At 42.7% G+C, this 16,053-nt stretch overlaps 1 protein-coding gene across 5 annotated transcripts in view; it reads right to left on the minus strand.

Moving 5' to 3' along the window:
• The window catches only part of EPB41L4A (erythrocyte membrane protein band 4.1 like 4A), a 419,914-nt gene that overhangs the window by 184,583 nt on the left and 219,278 nt on the right, over positions 1-16,053 (minus strand). For all 5 annotated transcript variants that reach the window (XM_063964124.1, XM_063964123.1, XM_063964121.1 and 2 more), the window contains one exon: positions 1,947-2,034. In XM_063964124.1, coding sequence (XP_063820194.1) covers positions 1,947-2,034 — 88 coding nt within the window. The remainder of the gene's footprint in view (positions 1-1,946; positions 2,035-16,053) is intronic.

A 16,053-nucleotide genomic window follows, 5' to 3' on the forward strand; every position in this document is an offset into this window, starting at 1 on the left:
CGATTTGAAATGCAAAGTGGATTTTCCGAATAATTTTATGAAGGGTTGGAGGAGGGGGACATTTCCAATTTTGTGCAATGGCCGCCCCCGGTGGCAGTATGTCCCAATCCATACCAATCTGTTTTCAAGACATCCGAAGGGTATATATGGAACAAAACTAACGAAGAAGACTCTTGAACTGTAGTATGAAGGACTTTGGAGGCTAAAACAAAAACTTCCCTCCATAACGGGCGAATCCCAGAGCAAGTCCAAAATACATGAAATATGACCGCTATCTCCATACAATTCCTCCAGCAAAACTTCTATTGTAAGGGCCAAATTTTATGAAGTCTAGCTGGCGTAAAATACAATCTGTGTAATAATTTCAATTGCATTTCAAGGTGATTGTTGCACCTAAAAAACGTAGATTGACTCCTATTGGTGGTTTGTAAAGGCAAGGTGCAAATCCGCCTCCCACTGCAACTGTGCGGGTGACTTGCACTCTAGCTCATTGCCTTGGGCCAAGATATACCAAAACCTTGTGGACCCTTGGGCATTACCCAATCCAAAGGGCTTACTTTTATAGCCCACATATCACACCTTCACTAAGCTTTGCCTATGTAGAATGCTCTATCACAATTGCGAAACGTCAGTTTTCAGTGTAGATGCAATCATCTCCCACTTTTATGAGGATGCACTGTGCAAAAATCACTCAGTAACTCTGTATCAGCCCCATAATATCTATACGTAAACAGCTAAATTGGCAGGATATATAAAAGTATCAACCAGAAACAAAAATAAATACATTGTAATATTAAAAAAATTGTAAAAAAAATTGTAAAAGTATATAAATCCTCATATCACTATTGCATTTTTTATCCTCCTTTTAAAGATAGCTGTTCCATTTGAAATTCAGAATTGTTTTCACCGTTGTCCGATAAAATTATAGATTTTTTTATTTTTCAAAAATAATGAACAGTAATTGTGATACCCTTATTAATCAAACAAAAACACTTAGGTGCCTGATGTGCAAGCACTTAACATCTCGAAGCGAAAAACATTTACTGAGACAACTAAATCTAGCAAACTGCATGACTTTGTAAATCCTCTCTCAATCACATGCGGTTCATTACAAACCCCAAGTTTTACTTTATTTACAGACAAACATAATAATATTAACCTGTGCAACATGGGGAGAACATAGAAACTCTTCCTCATATAGTGCCCTCGGACGGAATAGAACCCAGGTCCCCAGTACGACTAATGCTAACAAATGTGCCCCCCAAAGTAAGTCTTCAGAAATGTGAGGGAAAAACAAAGTAAATATACATCTGCTGCACATTTGAAACAAAGATGCACTGATATAACTATGACAGGAACCATTCAGATTATTGACAGCAGCATCTATTTAGATAATAAGACTATTGGCGTGCATGGAAAATAAATCATGGGCATGCACTAAACCTGGAGAACAGGAAAAGGTGCTGTAAAAACCAATCAGATCTCTCCTTTGCTTTTCTGAGAATCAATTGACAACCAAATAGTTAGAACGCTTCCTGTACACAAATTTTTATAAACATCTGCAATATTGTCTACCAGAATTAATTTCTCTTTGCTTTTTTCTAACTGTTAGCTGAGCATTCATTAAAAAATGAAGACTATTTAGAACCTGCAGCCTGTAACTGCAACTGTTGGGAAGTCTTATCTCTTCCTATATATAATGATCCTGTGATAATTTATATAAAGAATTAAATAAAAAGGGATACAGTGTGTGTTAAATCCATCCATACAGTTTGATTCACAGCCAGCACAGAATTAAAGATACATGAGAATTGATACCAACATATCTAATACCTCACAAAGGGCCGTCACCACATAGCCACATATGTGACAGCAATATACAACTGCAAGTAGCCAGCAGAAAGATTAAAAAAATTGTTTATAGCATCTTTAGACTTTTGACTTACGTAAACTGGATGAAGGTCAACTCCGTACATTTCAAGGGATTTGGCAACTCCCAAATAATTTGATTCAGCTACAGAAGGGACTTGCCCCCTGAAAAACAAAACATAGCTGTTATAACTATGTCTGATCAACCATTTAACAAGCCCATCAATATGATCAATATATCGGTTTCAGTATGATGTCCCCGCTGTCGGGATCCCGGCGGTCAAGAGACCGATGCCAGGATTCCGACAGCCGGAATACTGGCGGTGAGTGCAGCAAGTCCCCTCGCAGGCCCCGGTATTTCACCGGGTGTCGGGATTCTGGTGTCGGTATCCTGACAGCCGGGATCCCGAAAGCCGGCAAAATGAATGCCTCCCCATATATCCTGTAAGTTTGCTGCTCCGTGGGTTAGGTACACAGGCTTTTTGAGGACCACACTGAAATAATATTTTTTCACCAGTGGATACTACCTGACTACCTTGATATCATATATGTGTGTCCCTTACATTGATAAAAACATGGTGCATTGTTATACAAGCTTCTGCTTTAGATGGAAGTACATAAGAAATGGCAGATGTATTAAGCATTGAGAAATGATAAAGCAGTGATAAGTGGAAGGTGATAACACACCAGCCAATCATTATAGGTTTGAAAAATGACAGTTAGGAGCTGATTGGCTGGTGCGTTATCACCTTCCACTGCTTTATCACTTCTCCAGGCTTAATACATCTGCCCCACGATTACAAAGTTTAATTCTCTCAGGCATCTTTCTCATGTAATTGCAGATTCCCCACCTTAATAAACAGGCTCTATGGAAATGAATATTGATTTCAAATAAATGTTTAGTTTCCATTCATTGCTACACACACTTTCTGGCTCTTCATTTAGTGGGAGCAGAAAATAGTCCACAGTGACATTTTTATGATACTCAATATCCATCATGGCTCACTGTGGGCCATTTACAGAATCCCCTAATGGGTTACTCTCCTGGAAAACAAAGGGATCTTCAACCTATAAATGCTTTGATGAACAACATTTCAGATCAGTACAAATAGATCTCGCAGAGATTGGCCTGAACACCTGTTTCCTGCTAGACAATTGCTGAGCAGAAAGTATATTGGGGAGATGTTTTGTGCCATAAAATAATGATCTATTCTAAATGATGTCCTCTAAATCACTGATGGGGTCACACGGAAGAGGAAGATCAAGGGCCTGCATAGCCAGTCAGCTTCCAGAAGAAGTAACTGAAATTGTGCAAATCTCTAAAGGTGCATACACCCTGGGCAAGTGTGTATGCTGAGTGATGTGAAAATCGCACCGTGCATACACATTAAGCAATTTTCAACTGGCCCAGCGATTTTCACAGGGGTTTCCCACTTTCCACAGTAGGAGACTGTGGAAAGTGGTTCACTTGCCCGGTAAAACAGGCCAATGGACGGCGGCGACCAGCGATGATGTGGGAGCGCGCATCAGCGTTCACCGCTCATCGCCTGGCCATACACGCTAGGAAATTTTGAGCTCAAAATCGCCTAATGTGTATTCACCTCAAGTCACCCAAACTGAAATAAACACTCATATTAGGCCAGGATAAATGTTTTTATTGTCTGCCTGCACTAATAGAAGAATAAAAACCTGAAAAATAAAGGGAAAGCACTACAAAAAACAAAAAAAAAAAAACAAACATGTTTTTTAAGGGCCTAATTCAGACCTGATCGCAAAAGCAAAATCTTTCTCTAATGAGCAAAACCATGTGCACTGCAGGGGAGACAGATATAACATTTGCAGAGAGAGTTAGATTCGGGTGGGTTATATTGTTTCTGTGCAGGGTAAATACTGGCTGCTTTATTTTTACACTGCAAATCAGATTTCAGTTTGAACACACCCCACCCAAATCTAACTCTCTCTGCACATGTTATATCTGCCCCCCCTGCAGTGCACATGGTTTTGCCCATTACAGAAAAATGTCACTGCTGCGAACAGGTCTGAATTAGGCCCTAAAAAGAGCATGGTACTATTTAAAAAATATTCAATATACAGGTATTAACACATAAAAAGGTTCATCTGTATGTAACTTATCTGTAGTATATACATTTCAAATGTTGACATTTTAACCTTAAATGTGTTTATTGCGTTGTGTGTGGGGGGAAACAAACAAAATAATAAGTGTTCTTATCTTCTGTGCATGCTCAACATGTGAAGTAGATAAGATGTAGATTATTCTTTGTATGTGCAAATTATTCAATTAAAATATTATTCAAGAAAAACAACTTTTGATTAAAATTCACACAGCAATTTAATGATAAGTTACGTCACAGACATCCGGAGATCAAGAGTCAGGCTGGTCCCCAGGTAAGCAATGTTACAAATATTATTAATGTTTTTTTTATCAATCGTATTATTGTCTCACTTATTCAACTTCACTCAAACAATTTTGGAAGAAGTTATTAAAAACAAAACAAAACATTACAATTCAACTTACACCGAAGTAAAAACACTTTCTCCTGCACTTTTGAGTAAAATAATAATTACTTTGGTGTCTGTGGTGGGCGTTTAACAAGTTCTTTCATCAATCATCCTCTCATCTCTTTCAAAGACTCTAAATTTACACCATGTTGAGCTGTAAAAGACTGAATATTTATTTATTCTAATTGCTTGGTGTGGAATACGAGGCCCTGGAGGAAAAATAGCACTGATAGAAGTACTTAGCACTTACAGGAGCAGTACCAGGCCACAGGTCACAACAAGTACACATGTTAGCACTAGCAGCAGGTTCCTTAAAAAACGCAGCCATTGTTTAACTGACAACTATATGTGAGCTACAGATAGTGATCACCTACAACAGGGACATAATCATCTTATACAATGTGCTACAAAGAAACATCATTCTAATTAATCCATTTCTATCTTCTCCTATCTGTGTAACTTGTAAATTGTAACTTGTAATTTGTAAATGTTACATATGTTGGGAATTTGTTGTGTTCCTTTCTGGAAATGCCTTCGGGATCAAAGTTCCTGGTTAGCTGCAGTGGAAAGAGTCCGGAGTGGTGCCTATAATAACTCCTAGGATATGTACAGGGTATATTTAGGCTTACACTTAAAACCTGTGGGCATGCACTAGAGCTGACCAAGCGCAACTATGGTTATTGCGGAGTCATCTCCACTTGTGCTGCTGGGGTAGTAAAGGGCATTCAAATGTAGGCATTGTACCTGGGGGCGAGGCTGAATGGGCGCTCCAATCCAGCACTGCCATATCATTGCCTAACACCTAGGCAGAGCAGTCATAAAGAGAGAAGGTAAGCTAGAGCAACAGATGGAACAGCGGGGTTCACATACCTTTGCTTCAAAAATCAGGTGAGTTGTCTATGTCTGCGGGAGAGTGATTGGTCATTTTCGGGAAGGAGGGGCATTCGGTAAGTGGTCTATGTTCTGGTATCCCATTGTTCATCACATGGTGCATCACGCTCCTATTACACATCATTCCTGGGGATTGCGCAGCACTTTCCCACAGCAGTTCTCTTCAGTATTTAGATTCCTTGCATAGTGTTCGGACAAAGTCACCTACCAACCTTTCTTCCCTGCAGGACACAGCAGCTTGTGGGTGAGACAGTTGTCCCACCTTAACTGTGATGGTTGGGAGGTATGCATATACCCATAAACCTGTCAACTCTCCTTGAATATCTGGAAAGCTCTTTTTACATCTATAGTATTTAGATGGATTTTAATATAACAATCTTTCAATTTTAATGAATCAAAGATACAGATCATTAATTGTGGTTTCAAATTACAAACAGGCAGACAGCTAGATAAACATCATTTGACCTATGTTGAATAATGTATGCTTTACCATTTCAGCTTTTTGCCCTACTGCAAAATGCTTGTAAATACTGCATAATCTGTAGCATGTACTATATGTCTGCTGCTTGTGATGAAGCATGGTTATGGCTAAAACCAAGTTGGGAAAAGGACCTCTGATGTCACCAGGTGGAGGAGTAAGGCCCGAACAGGGTAAACGAAATGTACGCTCGCCAAGCTTTGGGCTTGGTGGCTCGATTCGCTCACCACCAGGTTACTAAAGAGAGAAATTGGTGGCATGGATAGTGAAAGAACTATTCCGCCGACCTAGCTCCTCCCCCTGATGTCACAGATCCTTTAGCCCACTTGGTTTTAGCATTGGGTATGGGTCATTGGGTCGACCCAACTTAGGTCGACCACTGAAGGTTGACATGGTTATTAGGTTGACATGTACTAGGTCGACAGGTCAAAGGGTCGACATGAGTTTTTTTTACTGTTTTTGGTGTCGTTTAATGCACCGTGGTCCCTCGCATGGCTCGCAGATTACCGTTCCAATCGAAGTCCACGTGGACTAAGTATGAAAAAATCAAAAAAAATGAAAGAAAAAAAATGTGAATAACTCATGTCGACCTTTTGACCTGTCGACCTAGTACATGTCGACCTAAGGGCAATGTCGGCCTTCAGTGGTTGACCTAATGAGTGTCGACCTAAGTTGGGTCGACCTAACGACCGTATCCCTTAGCATCTACCGATGAAGCATAAACAATTTCCTTTTAATTCTGTAGTAAAAAAAAAAAAAAAAAAAACAAGGAAGGCTTAAACACTACATATTACTGTCATCGTATATAAAGCGAAGTGTTAAGTTATGGGCTTGCAAACACACATCTCTGATTTAAAGACTTTGCCGGAAAGATTATGGTAATTGTATTTATGTTGATAACATAAAAATGAATCCTTGCACTCATGCTGCATTAAAACATTGTGGTTTATTACCAGAGAGGAATAAGGCTACAAAAGTTCACTCAGAAAAAAGAAAAAAAAACAATATTAGGTATGGAATCAGTGACATGGATGAGAATCAAGTGCAAAAACGGTTTTGTTTGTTAAACTTAAATAAACTCATGAACTTATGAGAGATTCATACATACACCATAAATAATCCATACCTTAGGGGAAAGAACTGCATGAAAAATATATAAAGCTAAGTGTGTGCAAAACTGAATAAAACGCACCCAGCGAAGAATATATTTTTTGTTTTTACTTAACATTTTATCTGTATTATTTAGCAGTACACCATGAGAATTCAAGATGCATTTAAATGAAATCTATAACTTGTTGCATTTTTTTCTCTGCTGTAGGACAGTGAATGGGAATAATAAACATAATATTATTCTATTTGCATTTACATTCTACAGCTGAAAGAAACATGTGCAGCAGCGGGTGGATGTTACCACAGAAAACTTTCTAAAAACCCATTTCCTTCTACAATACACCTCTCAGCTTCAAATAGAGCACACTGCTGACTGGACATGTTGGGAAATGAAATGGAAATTTATTGCAGCCTGCGGATGACATACGGTTGAGTGCCAAGAAACACACAATCATAGTGTAAACCAGAAAAACTAAATTGAACAATTGAATGAAGGCGTTCTCTGCTGCTGGGGGAAGCTGTTCTCGTGCTGACCCTGCATCACTTAGATGCTGCAAATGAAATTATTTGACAAGTCCGAATGCCTACAATGCAACCTAACCTCTATGAAAGGTGCTGTATATAATAGATCATTATAGTGGAATGTAGTACTAAATATAGCACATTATAAGGTATACAGGACCAGATTCAGAATGTAGGCACATGTATTTATTTATTAACAGTTTGTAATATAGAGCAGTAAATTCCGTTGTGCTTTATAATTGGGAAAATCCGATGGTTTGCATATATCTCCGATGTTTTCAGATCTGTGCATGTGCAGATCTCTGTGGCAACGGTCACAACGACCCCTAAGCCGCAGCATGCTGCAGCCTTTTGGTGATGGAGAAGGGGAAGGCAGGACCAGCGTTCCAGAAAGTAAGGTAACCGGTGGGTTACTCAGACGACCGATGTACAGATATGTCCTCATTCATCTTTGCTGCAGTCATGCCAAACAGCCTATCTTCGTGGTACGCTGGATCATGTGACAATCTTCTAGCACTGGCTGTACTTATTGCCGAAAATGCGTCTTAGTTGAAACGCAATGTGTCGTATATCAAATGAGCAATATATAATCGAGTGGGCACTAAATTTAAAAAATGGTAGTATTTAGATGGGGATATTAGTCACCATCTAATGGCTGCCTTCACAGAGTGGATCTGGATATCCACCAACCAATGTGAACCACAGAAAAAATAATGAAGGCGCAGAGTAAATGACAGTTTTATTTTTTTTAAATGTTAACAATAAAAAATAAAAATCAACAGCTGCTGGTTTGATTAAAAAGCACTATAAATAGTTTATTCAGATTGAATTTATAGCTAGAAATAGCTCACTTAAAAAAATGGTTTATAATTCACATACATAAACAACAAGTGGGAAATGATTAACACTGTGTGTCCCCACATACAGTGAATAACAGTTAATAGCTGGCTAATTGCTGTCTTTTCTCAAGCAGGTGTTAGTTAGCAAGCACAAGCGGTTTATTAATAACAGTTACGTTTGGTTAGGAGCAAGCACTTAGTATATGGCTTATACTTCACCCTTCAGGTTGTTAATGGGAAATAATCCAAAGGCGTTCCGCCCCCTATAGATGATATGCCATGCCCTCTCTATAATCCTCCATGTTTGTGGTTGGAGTCCCAAAAGAGCTTAGTCAGAGGCTGGAAGGCTGGCAGGCTTAGAGCACTGTGTGAAGGTGCTGTTCAGCGGCTTGTGGAGACCAGGGGACGCTGGCTACAATCACGTGCCGCGACTTCCAGGTTCGGTGCTTTCAACTTCCAGTAATGCGTTCCACTGATTGTTTATGTCTCCCTACATGTTTCTCCGCCTGATTGGATGGCTGTTTCATTCCCCTCTGATGAAACCGCCATCCAATCAGGCGGAGAAACGAACCAGTTGACGTAAACGAGTGGAGCGCATTAACAAAGGTGTAGGGTCATGCAGACCGCCTGCGTAAAGACGTGCGGCTGCGTTCAGGTCTGAATTACCTCCTTAGCTCTGTGTAATTGTGGACAACTTCCTTCCAACAGCAAAATCCCCAGAAAATGTATTGGTTGCTATAGATTAATCTAAATTAAATAAATAAACTGAAATAAAGTAATAAAGAAGATTTTATAATTTTTGTTCACACAAATGAAACAATTTTTTTAATTCCTTGTCCTCTTCCCAACTGTGGAAATGTTGCTACAAGGACTAATGCACCCATCCACAGTTTCTGAGGGGTTCAGTATTAAATACCGATGGTAGGGATGCCGGTGGTCACATGACTGACAGCAGCATCCCGACAATGTAGATCCTGATATCGGATGGGGTAAGTATCTTTACCCCCAACCCTAACTCTCTGGGTGTGGTGACTAGGGCTAACCCTTCGGGGGTGATGGCTTGGGCTACCCCCCCTGCCCTAGTGCCTAACCCTACTCCCCCTACTAGTGCCTAACCCTAAGCCCCCGGGTCCGATCCCTAACCAGGACCCCGATACTTACCTTCAAAATATCCTTGTTGCGGCGCCGGTCTCCTGAGTGGTGTCGGGATTCTGGCGTCCATTACATGACCGCCAGGGATGCTGGACACATCCCTTTCTGAGCATACACAGAAAACATACACAGAAGGGCACCCTTATGTCTCTTACCACTAAACAAGTAAAGAAACAACAGAATTCCAAATTATTCCTTACAGATTGTGTTTTTCACACACACAAAAAAAAAACCCACTCCATATATAAAATTAAAACACTATCCTCCTTAAAGGATTTCGGTGTTAAGTCTATTCTTCCAGTGCTGCAACAATTACAGATCAGATAAGGAAGTTTTAACATTATGAAAAGTTTTCCATTTTCCATGAGAAGGTGATCTTTGGAAGGTCAGAGGGGACGAGTCATTAGTATGCACTGCAGTGTGTTAGCTGTTAGGCACACCCTGTATTGCTGGAGGACCTGCAAATCATGTCAAACAGCCACGCTCATAAATCTACTAGTATTAAGTGAAAACTGCCTGTATTGTGCTGGATCTATGTACAGAGCTTCTACAGAATCTTCATAAAATGTTAATGTGTCTATTTACATTTTCATATCAGTCTTAATTTCCCCTTTAATCATCCGAAAACAGCAGTTTCCGCATGATCACCACTAAATTAAGTAACAAGGCTAACTCTAATGGAGATGTTGCAGTTGTGGTATTTATCAAGCAGCAAACTGAAAGTTTTCAGAACTTGACTGCAGGAACCAACACTATTTAGCAGCCTGAACCTACCCCCTTCCCCACCTAGGCGGCATTGCAGCCACCAGGTGGGGGGTCCTGTCGTGCTGACTGATCAGCAGTGATCTCCAGCATGGCAGACACTGGGGGAGGGTGCACGGATGCAGAGGGACTGGGAGGTCCCTCTGTGATTGGCAGCTGCTGGAAGATTATCTTCAGGCAGCCGGCCACTATGTGTATATGACTGGTCGAATCGTTTGCGAACAGGTCAGATAACACCCCGCATGGTGTGGTCGTAAACGATGTGACCATGCCAGGCAAGTGGCTAAATGAATGTTGAGCAATATTTACTGCTATTAGGTAAGTTATATGCACTTCTCCCACTTGAACATCTATTTCAATTATTCCTCTGAGCTGAATCTGCGGGAGATTTAAAAACAGTGGTTTAAGCAGAAGTGAAGAGGTGCTGTTGAGCGAAAGTAAAGCCTATGCAGTATTCATTTAACTTTCTTCTTTTAAATTGATAAATTAATGCATAATAATACTGCATTACAAGAAAAAATAATATTTAATTTTTGAATGATTCTGTTCTGGTAACAATGGCCCTCATTCCGAGTTGTTCACTTGCTAGCTGCTTTTAGCAGCATTGCACACGCTAGGCCGCCGCCCTCAGGGAGTGTATCTTAGCTTAACAGAATAGCGAACGAAAGATTAGCAGAACTGCTACTAAATAATTCCCTGCAGTTTCTGAGTAGCTCCAGACCTACTCCTAGACTGCGATCACCTCAGTCCGTTTAGTTCCTGGTTTGACGTCACAAACACGCCCTGCGTTCGGCCAGCCACTCCCCCGTTTCTCCAGCCACTCCTGCGTTTTTACCTGGCACGCCTGCATTTTTTTAGCACACTCCCTTAAAACGGGCAGTTTCCGCCCAGAAACACCCACTTCCTGTCAATCACACTACGATCACCCGAGCAATGAAAAAACGTCGCTCGAGCTTGTGTAAATCTGCAAAGTTTTGTGTGAAAGTACTTAGCGCATGCGCGCTGCGTACCATGCACATGCGCATTTTTGCTGTTTTTTCACTTGATCGCTGCACTGCGAAAATCGTCAGCGAGCGAACAACTCGGAATGACCACCAATATCTGACGATGGAATGAATGGGACAGTATCGAAATCCTGGCCGTCATCATCCCGACAGTCAGAATGCTGACATCGACATTCAAAATCCGGACAGATACCGGTATTTTAACACTACAATTTCTGTGAAGTCATTTTTCCTCAAATTTCTCCCTCCCTCCAGTTTCAGTGCATGTCCTCGTGTTCTAATACTCCTCTTCTATTGAAGAATGTCTTCCTCTTGTACCTAACTAAAACCCTTGATATATTTGAAAGTTTCTATCATGTTCCCTTTCCCTTCTCTGCTCCAAACTAACTGTTAAGATATTTTAGTCTTTCTGGGCTTTCTTTTTGTGGACATTTTAGTTGTCCTTCTTTGTATGCTCACTAATTTATTTATATCCTTCTGAAGATATGGCCTCCAGAACTGAACACAGTAGTCTAGATGAGGCCGCACCAATGACCTGGTGGCATTATAACTAATTTTTTCCTGCTACTGATTGTCCTCCCTTTGCAACCAAGCATCTGACTTGCCTTTCTCATTGCTATGATGAAAGAAAAGGCTAGCCAAAGTTGCTCCTGTTATGTCGAATCTTTCTTTGACATGATATATGACCACAATAGACCCTCAGTGGTTTTATATAAAAAGTATATCATTCAAGCCTTAATTAGCAGCACATGATTTTAGATACTGAAAAGGAGGGTGAGAACAGCCCGGCCGAACCAGTTTCTGACACCCTTAGTGTGATGAATGGATAAAGAGGGTGGTCTTCAGTATACCGCCGGCCGGGATTCTGGCGACTAGCATACCGGCACCGGGTTCCTGGCCGCCAGCATGCCGACACATATTCTCCCTCTTGGGGGTCCACGACCTCCCTGGAAGGAGAATAAATAGCGTGATAGCGCGACACCGCGCCTGCAGTGTGGCGAGCGCAGCAAGCCCGCAACGGGCTCATTAGAGCTCGCCCAGCTGTCGGTATGCCGGCAGTCGGGATCCTGGCGCCGGTATGCTGGTCCCCGGGATCCCGGACGCCGGCCACTCATACTACACCCGATAAAGAGTCTCACAATTGTGCTTGCATACACTGTATAACAGGTGTGGTAGTTCCTATCAATGTATGTCTGGGGGTGCCCTGCTGAACTAAACAACACCTATGTGTGCAAGGTAACGTAAATGCTTACACATTAGCTTACATCAAGATTGGATTTTGCAGACACATCAAAGTTTCTTTTGAATCCTCATGCGTTACCATGGAATTGAAACAGAATGAGATTCCTCATGGTTAAGTATAAAACACATTTTAATATACAAATAAAATAAAGGAGAGACGTGCCTCCGTACCAGAAACATAAGATGGTGAATCACAGAAATATCAGGAAATGAAGATGGAACCCGGGTATTGCTTCTGCTAAAAACATTCTGTACCTGGCTGGTGTGTAGTGGCAAATATATCTCCTTTCACTCCTCCAACATGCTTCAACACCTTAGGGTGTCTTTCTCAAGGTGGAGATCCCCTGAAGACCGGAAGTGTAAATGCCGCTATTTGTGGGGTAGTTAATAATATCTTTATTTATGTTCATTAATATTATTATTGCTGACTCTCAAAGATACCTTGATAGGAAACTACCAGGGCCGGCGCTACCACTAGGCAGCTTTAGGCAGCTGCCTATGGGCGGAGTCCATTGGAGGGCGGTACCACATGCTGCCGAAAAATGCTTGCCTTAGCTGCTGAGCTCCTCTTCCTTTATTAGAACAGCAGAGATGCCGCGGCTGCCCGGAAGCACTGAAGGTGCTCGCGTAAAGTAAGTTTTGTGAAGTACAATTATACATCCCGCCCTGGCACTGCTCCCACCGCGACAACATCCGACCTCCCCGCACCACACCACAGCAACAGAGTGCCGTAATGTCTCCCTGCATGATACCCTCCCACTGTTAGCATATGTTATCCTCTCTGAACACCCCCCCCCCTGTGATTACAACCCGCACACACAGTATCCTCTACCCCCCCCCCCCCCCCCCCGCGGTTGCATCCCGCACATATGGTATTACATCCTCTCCCCCCTGCCCCCGCGATTGCATCCCGCACATATAGTATTACATCCTCTCCCCCCCCCCCCCCGTGATTGCATATCACAACACTCCCCCCGACACTCCGCGACCCCCCCCCCCCCCGCGCGCTCGCTCGCAATACTTCCCGCCCGCCCTGTGATCGCATGCCCCGCAGGAAGGGCGAAAGAGTCTACTGTAATATATATATATATATATATCTTGCTGCTGTGCCCTCCAAGGACTTGTGGAGGACCAATATATGTTGAAAGAAAATCAGGCAGCACTCCACAGACTTACAATGTATAATATTTATATATATATATATATATGTGTGTATATATATCATACTTGCCTACCTGACCCTCTCCATGAGGGAGAAAATGCTCTGTTCCTGTACTTTCCTGGTAATGTATGATTGCCATCACCTGTGGTGAGCTAGTTAATTGATAAGAAAGGTGTTTCACCACAGGTGATGGCAATCATACATTACCAGGAAAGTCCAGGAACAGAGCATTTTCTCCCTCATGGGGAGGGTCAGGTAGGCAAGTATAATATCATACCCTCCAACATGACCCGCCCCACTAGGTACAAAATGCTCTGTTTCTGGATTTCCCTCTTAATTTATTATTGCCATCACCTGTGAAGAAACAGCTTTCCTATCATTCAACTAGTTCAACACAGGTGATGGAAATCATAAATTAAGAGGGAAGTCCAGAAACAGAGCATTTTGTACCTAGTGGGGCGGGTCATGTTGGAGGGTCTGTAATATATATATATATATATATATATATATATATATATATATACACACAGAACACACACACACACACACACACACACACACATACTGTGTGTGTGTGTGTGTGTGTGTGTGTATATATATATATTATACACTGTAAGAATGAAGGATGCTGATTACTTTGTTTGTAAGTCTGTGGAGTGCTGCCAGATTTTTTTTTTTTTTTTTACATATACTGGACCTCTACAAGTCCTAGGAGGGCACACCAGCTCCGTTGCCTTCCAGGAGTTAAAAACCCTTGACATGTGAACAAGTTGGCGGCACTCAGAGACTTTAATTTTAAAGTGCGGCCTGGTTGGCTGGACGTTCTCTGAAGACATCATGGCAGGGACGGAGCAGCGTTCCCGCTGCACGGACTGGTTGATGCCAGTGCCCGGGGGAGGAAGCCCAGCTGTGGCCGATCAGGTAATCATCTGTATGTATGTGCGGGTATATATATATATATATATATATATATACAGTAGTCGAAGTGGGGCGATATACGGCGGTATGGTATACCGCCACTTCTTCCACTGACCCGGAAACGAGGAACTGAAAGTGCAGCAGGAGGCGAGGGAAGTGGCCATCCTGCTGCACATGTTGCTCCCCATCCCTGCGCGGCTGCCGGCGACTGTGTAGAGCGCTGCACCAGCTCACTGCCGCTCGCCGCCGCAAGCGACCCACCATACGCCGCTCACCGCCAGCCACCAGCCGCCCGCCACCAGCAGCCCACTGCTCACCGCCGCCAGCAGCCCACCGTTCACCGCCGCCAGCAACAAATGAGGTAATGTTCACTGCTGTCACCTCTCTCCAAGTCGTTACCGTCCCTGTCCCTACTGTCACTCTCTCTCTCCCAGCTGTCACTGTCATAACTCTCTCTCTCCCTGCTGTCACTATTGTCACTCTCTCTCCCTGTTGTCACTCTCTCTCCCTGTCGCACTCTTTCTCCCTGTCGTCACTCTCTCTCCCTGTCGTCACTGTCATCACTCTCTCTCCCTGTCGTCACTCTCCCTGTCGTCACGCTCTCTCCCTGTCGTTACTGTCGCCACTCTCTCTCACTGTCGTCACTTTCTCTCCCTGTCATCACTCTCTCTCCCTGTCGTCACGCTCTCTCCCTGTCGTTACTGTCGTCACTCTCTCTCACTGTCGTCACTCTCTCTCCCTGTTGTCACTGTCGTCACTCTCGCTCCCTGTCGTCACTCTCTCTCCCTGTCGTTACTGTCGTTTCACACTGTCGTCACTCTCTCTCCCTGTCGTCACTCTTTCTCCCTGTCGTTACTGTCGTTTCACCCTGTCGTCACTCTCTCTACCTGTCGTCACTGTCATCACTCTCTCTCTCCCTGTCGTCACTCTCTCTCTCCCTGTCGTCACTCTCTCTCTCCCTGTCGTCACTCTTCCTCTCTCCCTTTTGTCACTCTCTCTCTCTCCCTGTCGTCACTCTCTCTCACTCCCTGTCGTCACTCTGGCTGTCCCTGCTGTCACAATTTCAGCTCATTCAGTGTGCTACAAATGTGAGTTTCGGCTCATTCAGTGTACTACAAGGTGAATTTCTGCTCATTCAGTGTGCTACAAGGTGAATTTCGGCTCATTCAGTGTGCTACAATGTGAATTTCGGCTCATTCAGTGTGCTCTAATGTGAATTTCGGCTCATTCAGTGTACTACAATGTGAATTTCGGCTCATTCAGTGTGCTACAATGTGACTGTCAGCTCATTCAGTGTGCTACAATGTGAATTTCGGCTCATTCAGTGTGCTACAATGTGAATTTCGGCTCATTCAGTGTGCTACAAGGTGAATTTCTGCTCATTCAGTGTGCTACAATGTGAATTTCGGCTCATTCAGTGTGCTACAAGGTGAATTTCGGCTCATTCAGTGTGCTACAATGTGAATTTCGGCTCATTCAGTGTGCTACAATGTGAGTTTCGGCTCATTCAGTGTGCTACAAGGTGAATTTTGGCTCATTCAGTGTGCTACAATATGAATTTCGGCTCATTCATTGTGCTACAAT

Source organism: Pseudophryne corroboree, chromosome 1, assembly GCF_028390025.1.
Source record: "Pseudophryne corroboree isolate aPseCor3 chromosome 1, aPseCor3.hap2, whole genome shotgun sequence".
Taxonomy (NCBI): Eukaryota; Metazoa; Chordata; class Amphibia; order Anura; family Myobatrachidae; genus Pseudophryne; species Pseudophryne corroboree.